At 31.0% G+C, this 8,172-nt stretch overlaps 1 protein-coding gene across 1 annotated transcript in view; it reads left to right on the forward strand.

The window, feature by feature from the left end:
- LOC150097206 (lysosomal alpha-glucosidase-like) overlaps positions 1-636 on the forward strand; it is a 152,104-nt gene extending 151,468 nt beyond the window's left edge. The window contains exon 18 of the mRNA XM_090406804.1: positions 384-636. Coding sequence (XP_090262930.1) covers positions 384-443 — 60 coding nt within the window. The 3' untranslated portion in view covers positions 444-636. The remainder of the gene's footprint in view (positions 1-383) is intronic.
- The last annotated feature ends 7,536 nt before the right edge of the window (positions 637-8,172 follow it).

Raw genomic sequence — 8,172 nt, forward strand, 5'->3', positions numbered from 1 at the left:
ACCTTATGCTGGATCAGATTATAATTATTTAATATTATATTATATTAGTATTGTTAGTATTGGCTTGTTTAGTATTGACTGTATAATATTAGTATTGACTTATTAGGTGACTGCATAATTCTCTGCAATACTTTTCATCTGTGTATTATATCATGTTTTTTTCTTATGTTTCTGAATATATTGCAGTAAGTAGCATTGAATAACAAAATACTATAAGAATAATCTACAGAAGAGATTATTTTATTTAAAGCTCCTCTTATATTTTGTTCACACAATGTTAAGATATTCTGAGGAGTGCTACCAATTTACTTAATTAAATTATTTTATAACATTTCTAAAATGAAAAATAAATCATCCTACTTATTTTTTCTCCTCTTTTATAGGTTTTGTGGATCTATTGTGATGTATCACTATTGGGACCAATAACTGTTGAGTGGCACTGATACATATTACAGTTTCTTACTGCACCAAATAATTTAACAAAACCTATTGCATTGCAATTATTATTAGATGACACAAATTCACATATATGCAAATTATTACAGTAAAAATCTTAGTGATACAAAACTGGAAATAAGTTAGTATTGTATATTATAATGTATTGTTCTTCGATATGTTGTAACAATAAGAAATAATGCAAAAATGGGGAAAATAATTTGCATATCGTTTTAATTTCATAGAATAAGGTTTCATGTAGAATGACAGTCCGAGTTGTTTCAGAGCTAATTGAATTCAGTTGATGCATTATTCCTAATACTTCCTAATGGGAAATTTCATGAATTTCATTTAATTGGTGGGATTGGCAGTTGGCAAATGTAATGCATATAATTATACTGCTGCAGAATATGCCAGAAAAAGCTTGAATTAATGCAAGTAAAAGAAAGAAAGAAAAAGTGACTTGCAGAAAGAGGAAAAATACATAAGAAAAGTATCCCTTGATGCACATTCCATGCTGAAATATTGGCTGGTTCATATTTTCGAAATAAAATGTGACATAAGTTACACTTTTAACACATTACATTCACTATTATATAATAGCACTATTAAAAGTGGACCCTGTTGTTGTCATGAAAACATCAAATCACATCTATCTGTTGCTGACAAAATTTCATTTCATTTTTTAATAGGGACTGTTTTATTACATAGGGAAACAAGTATAAAATAAACAACAAAATAAGCATGAAATTATAATATTTTTCTCTATTGTTAAAGCAGTCTTATTCGTCAGTTTAATTTTTATTCATAAAGAATTGTTTCTACTAGAAGAAAATACTTTTTGAATTGGATATTGCATGAGCATCATAAAAAGCAAATTAAATTAAAAAGTTCAATTTAAAGTTCATAAAAGAGAATTTTTAATTAATCCATTCTTTATAATATTGATGAGTGTGTAATATTCTTGGTCCGTCTTCGTTTTATCTTTTGTTTATACTTATTCTTATTTGTTTTTGTTATCCTTTAACCCTTATCTTTTCTTTTATCTGTCTATCTATTTCCTTACTTAACGTTAATTCTTCCCCCCCCCTTTCTCTGCTGCTAGTTTGACCTCGTTTTGAAGATCTATCTAATGTGACAGTCCCTGAGCAATCGCACAATATCAATTAAGAAATTTATTTGTCTTAACGACTGTGCCACTTAATTGATCTAATTTTGTTTGAAAGTCAGGGCGAGAAGAAGACAAAAATTAATCTAACATTTCTATACAATTTCCTAAAATGCAAATCATGGTTCGCTGTTATAATTTTCTCCTGCAGGTTCGTTAATATTTTTCGTGATAGTGCATTGGCTTAGGAATGAGAACCAGGTAATAATTATAAAAACAAAACATGTTTATTTTCGAGTCAAAGACATAATACAGAACATAACAAAAATTTGATTAAATATTAACTTAAACAAAATGCACTTTAAATCACAAATTAACTCTCTATCTGAACAACATAAACTATAATGCTTTCACTAGCAGAATGACTTAATCTTGCTTGACATAAAAGTATCTTCTGTGGCACAGTCTAGCTTATAAGCATGCACAATTATTCTAGAAAGGATATCACACTTAATTCTCTTCCAACACATTCACTACTTATATAAGACTATCTTAGACATTACTTCAAGCATCTTATGAATTAGACAACTTTAACAAAACAACTTCTTCCCTTATAAAAATGTTCACATATAACTGCCAGTTAACAAATAACCTCTCCCTCTTTCTATTACAATCGTATTACATACTACAAACAAAATGAAGGCTTACTTGTTAACAAATCTCAAGAGGAAAGTCCGATTTCTTTAGTGATACACATAGATACTTTCATCAGGTCAATCCTCGATAATTTTCTTTCGACATATGCACTGGAGTTCTCCCGTGGCTATCCGCAGACTAGAGCAAGCGGGCAGGCGACAAGAATATATCAGGCATCGGTGGTGGGAAGAACGATCATCCTTCTACTCCGGAAGGAGCCCTCGTAGGTGAAGCACCAAGGTCCAAGAGAAAATCGGCTACAGGTTGAAAAAGCCTTGAACCGCATACTGTATTGCCCTTTTATTCTATTCTCAGTCCTTTGTTCTACATTCGTAACATCCCAAGATTAACCACAAGCAATGAATGAACCTACATCATCGCTGGCCGCTTGACCTTACGATTCTCATGGCATTCGGCGCTAATCCGGCTTATTTCTTTTTAAGCTCTTAATAACAATTCTAGAGTGCAGGTGCACTTTAACAGAATTGATACTTTTACAATTTTATATTATTGCAACTAATTAAGTACATTCTTTTATTTTATTATTACAGACAAAATTTATTGTAAAATATTTAGCAAAAATTCTTTAAACAAAACTTATTTCTCGTGATATTTTACGAAGGCCACCCTTTTCTCTAAAAAAATTAAACTCAAAGGTTTAATTTTTTTGTTCTTTGGTTCCCTTGTTTTCTGGAGATGACTTTGACTAGTCCCTTCCAACTCTTCTAGACCTTAAGAAATATCTAGTTTGATGGAACTTTCTTTCTCCTGCATTCATCGCGCTACTGCCCTCCTCCTCCCGGGTGTCACTGATCTGGTCTTTTGAGAGCTGTTCTTGCTGGATTCAGCGATGATCTCTTAGGCTAGTTTATTTTTTTCAATTAGAGCATTCATTTGAAAATTCACTATAGCAAATTATCCATTATAACAAATTATTCCTGTGGCCCCTAGGCATTTACTGTAGTGAGACACTTGACTGTAAAACTTGTTTTTTTTTTTTGGTTTTATTCATTGACCATATATTAATAAATGATATACACAAATTGTCAACAAGTTTCACCAGCTATTCTGTCTGGCTTCTTCAGGACAAGTATGACAGTACACAATAACGTTTGCTAGTAAAAAAAAAAAAAGAAGAATGGAGTAACACAGTCGAATAAATTAAAATTCAAACTTACGCATAACATCATAAGCATGGAGCGTGGTGTCTCAGTCATTGTTTATTGAGTGCATTGTATAGTTTTTAGCAAAATGAAATTCTGGTAAGCTCAGTGAATTTATTAGGCTTTTCCAGATGTCTTTCAGAATCATTGCTTGATTTCTGTTTAGATTTTCTCTCAAACGGAGTACAACCATGGCTTCTTTGAAGTTTCTACATTGAAAATCTTCTTCTATATAAGGTATGGAGCTGTTATCACAATCGATGGTGTGGTTAGCGATAAGCATCTGTTCTGTAATTGTTCATGTCTTCTATATGCTGTTTTTTTCGAATTTCCAGGTTTCTTGATGTTTGGCCTATGTAAATTAATCCACAGGAACATGGGAAGTTGTATACACCTGCGTATTTGAAGAAGGCATTAATGTCCTTAGGAGATCTTAAAATGTGCCATGTAGTTTTGACAGGTTTGAGAGCAACTCTGATGTTGAAAGACTTAAGGAGTTTGGCTATTTTTGTTGAAACTGAGCCTGCATAAGGGATGATGATGGATGATGTATATTGTGCAACTGGAGGTTGTTGCTGTGGAGGGTTTCTATGAAGAATCTTTTTGATTATATTTTTTGGGTAACTGTTGTTTACTAGTGATATGAGATATGAGAATCAAGTTCATCAAGGAGATCTTTTTCTTCTGAGATAATATGGGTTGCCCTATTTTTAAGCCTATGTATTATGGTGAGAAGATTTGAAGTGCAGGTAACGTCCAGTGTCTGTTAGTTTTCGATAGATCGTGAGCTGGATTTGTCCATTCTGTTGTTTCTTTATTAGTGTATCTAGAAAAGGCAATTGATTATTCTTTTCAAGCTCTAACGTGAACTTTATTTTTTGGTGGAAGGAATTTATTTTTTTAAGGAAATCAGATAAGGTAGTTTCTGTGCCTTTCTAAATTATGAAAACATCATCTACATATCTCCACCAAACCAATGGCTTTGGATTTACTTTGGAAAGGATGTCAGTAGTTTTTCCATGAACAGATCAGCACAGGGAGGTGATAAGGGACTGCCCATGGCTAAGCCATCAAGTTGTTCATAAATTGTGTTATTCACTTTGGAATAATTCAATTTGAGGCAATGGTGAAAAAGCTGAGCTGTGTCATGTGGATAGAGATTTTTCTATTATCTTGATAACTTCTTCAACAGGTATGTTGGTGAATAACAAAATCATGTCTAGGCTTGCAAGGATGTCTGTTTTTAAGATGGTGATGCTTTCTTAAAATGGGCTCGCTTCTCAGGAGGAGTTATATTAAGTTTTGGTTTTGAAGTTGAAAGGATGATAGTGCTTTTTAATCGGATATCATTTGCTACTGTTTCCGAGAATGAAGAAAGTACCTTTTCTATGTTGCTAATAAAATCGATCTTTGGAATGCCATCTGGAGTGATAGCAAAGTTGAAACCTTTCTTTAGTATGTCAGCTTCTGGTTTTGATAATGTGTAATCTGAAAGATTGAAAATAACTTTTTCATCAGGGAGACTCAGTCTTGAGTTGTATTTTCTTTCATAAAGTCTATTGAACTTTCTAATTTGCGCTTTTTTACTAGTTAGAAAAACCTTGTCATAACTATTTCGAACCATGCGGTCAAGAATATTCCAAACGTTGCTATCTATGCTGTTAGAGATGACTTTGAAAAGTTCTAAGCATATGAGGTCTATTTTACTAAGTTCAGCAATCTCTCGATTAGTGCACCTAATGCGTTCTTTAAAACAGGCTCATTAATCGAAAACGCACTGATCGAATATAATAACCTATGGGGAAAAGTATAATTCGTTCCTCAAATTTCTTTTTTGAACCTTAATTTTTTTTATAAAAGAATTAAGGTATGTCTCAGGGCCTAGTTAAAGGAAAACCATGAAGCTGAAAGACAATAAAACATATTCAGAATATAAATTTTATTATTCTACTTCTTAACAAAGAATTGAGCTAACATAGTTTGGCGGGCATTTTGTTTCTTTTTTTCATACAACCGACGGTATGCCCACATCTACTCTTCTATAAATTTTACTGCTTCTCTCTTCATCAGGGTCAGCCTCGAAGCATTGCTGCTTAAAAACTTCGATTGTACTAAAAATATTTTCAAATTGTTTCTGTGCAATCTCTTTTGACTGACTATCAGTGGTTAAATTTTCTTCATATTCTTCGGGATCTCCCCTCTGTGCTTCTAAATTTAGCAAGTCGGAATCACTCAATTCTTCAGAATGAGATTTAATTAACTCTTGGACATTATCATTGAAGGGAGAAAGAAATGAAGGCCGTACGAATTGGTCACCAACATGCGAAATCACCTGCTTTATAGATAAAATTTCTCAACTGTTATACAAGCAAAATAGTTACCACTTTAAAAAGTACAGTGATCATAAAAGAGAAGTTAATTTTCCGACATGTAATAATAAACAACTCATTCCAGAAGATGGATTGATTACCCTATTATCAGAATGGATTCTCCTTTTTGTGACATGTGCAGAAGTGTCGAAGGGTCTCGAATTTGTGGGCATACTATAGCAGTTGACATAAATTTTGGCAGTAAAAATTTGGAACATAGTGTACATAGAAGTAGTGTAGTATGCCATTAAAAATAACTTTGTAAAATGTTTTAAATCGGTAACTAAATTATTTCATTCTGGTAAGTGATTTTTTAAAATAGTTAGCCATAAAAATGTATAGATAGAAAATTTTTAAAATATGTAACATTTGTTTTTAAGATGTATATAGGTGCACTAATCAAATTTGGGTATCAAAAAAAATTATGCACTAATAGGGGCGCATTAATTGAGGGATTACTGTGCAAATCTAACAGTTTGGATTCTTTCACAGAGTAAAGACAAAGATGCCTTATAGTAAATCTATTTTGCTCTTATTGATTTTATTTGCTATTCAATAGTTAAAAACTTGGGAATGATGTTGAACTGTCTACATCTTTTTAAGAAGTTTAGATGGTTTAACATTCTCTCATTTTTATATTTGAGTTTTTCGAAAGAAGGAATATGCCTTGTATAGCCATTTTTCATTTTTGTTTTGTATTTGGTCACTTAATATATGGTCAACGAATAAAATCAAGAAAAAACTCAAGTTTTAATGTTAAGTGACCAAATACAAAACAAAAATGAACACACTTAACTGTATAATTAAGTTTTATAAAAACATTATTGATTTGTCTGAATTATAGGAAAAATTAATACATTCTTATATAAAGTAAATTATAGATTTTATGTTTCAAGTGAGGGACCTGTATATAATTATACTTTGATTATAATATTCAAGATTGAGGAAACAGTAGTTTGATAATATTTGCTATAGATAGAAATATAGTAAGTACCGCATAAAGTATGTAGTAAAAGAATAGAATTACTGTTGTGTAACAATTCATCTGTTTATTTTTAACTAAATCATATTTATTGAGTTCATGATAATTCTTGAATTGTACTATTGAAATCGAGAATCATTCTGAAGGACTTGGACATTAAAAAAAAAAAAAAAAGCTGAATGTTATTCTGATCACCAGAATTCTTAAATTGCATTGTTAGAGAATAGCACCAGCCTGAATTTTTTATAAAATTTGTATTACCAATTTTAACATACAGTCATCATTATACGTATCAAGGATTTTGGCCTAGCATGGCCTGTTCCGGCCTTAGAAGTCATCGTTGAATCGTTTAAGAGGACGTCCTGGTTTTCTTTTTCCTAATGGCTTGTTTTGGTAATCTTTCTGTTTTCATTCTTTGAATGTGTTCCATCCATTTATGTTTATATTTTTTAATTTTTTTTTATTACTGGTTCTTGGTTTAATTCTTTCATAATTTCTTCATTTCTTTTGTGATCAAATAGGGTATATTTTGCAGTTTTTCTCATAAACTTCATTTGTGCTGTTGTTAATCTTTGTTTGTCTTTTTGTTTTATTGTCCAGATTTTGCTTCTATACATTAAGACTGTTAGGGCTAATGTATTGTATACTTTTAGTCTGGTTTGTTTTTGAACTAGGTTTGGTTTAAATATAGAGTTAATTACACCTGTCATTTTTAAATATTTTGCAATTTTTATGTTTATATCTTTTTCATTTTCATATGTGATCGTACATCCTAGGTAGTTAAATGAATTCACCTGTTCTAAGATCTTGTTATCTATTACAATTTTAGTTCTTGCTGGATCTTGTCCTTTAAAAGCCATAGTTTTTGATTTTTCTGTTGATATTATCATACCATAATCTTTGGATATCTCATTTAGATCTAAAATAGCTTTCTGTAGTTTATCTTCAGAATTTGTAATTATTATTTGGTCGTTGGCAAAGAGGAGAGTGTTTAAGTTTACAGTAGGAGAAAGTTTAATTCCTTGATGTAAATTTTTATCCCATTTTATTATTATTTCATTTAAGTAGATATTAAAAAGAGTTGCTGAGAGGGGACATCCCTGTTGGATCCCTTGGTTTATCTCTCTCGTATAAATGATAGCTCATGATTTAATCTTATTTGTATTTGATTATTTTCATATATACTTGTGATAGCTTTTAGGATATTATTTGGTATTTGTCTTTCTTTTAATATGTTAAATAATATGTTTCTTTTAACTTTGTCAAATACTTTTTCAAAGTCAATAAATGCAATTCTCTTTTTTTATTGTATTTTTTAATTGTATTCTCTTTTTTTCTCTATTATTAATTTTAGGCAAAAGGCCAGGTCTATACATGATTGTCCTTTTCTAAATATCCATTCTGTACTTCTAAAATAAA

This window comes from Typopeltis vanoorti, chromosome 17, assembly GCF_054136105.1.
Source record: "Typopeltis vanoorti isolate ZY-2024b chromosome 17, IOZ_Tvanoo_1.0, whole genome shotgun sequence".
Taxonomy (NCBI): Eukaryota; Metazoa; Arthropoda; class Arachnida; order Uropygi; family Thelyphonidae; genus Typopeltis; species Typopeltis vanoorti.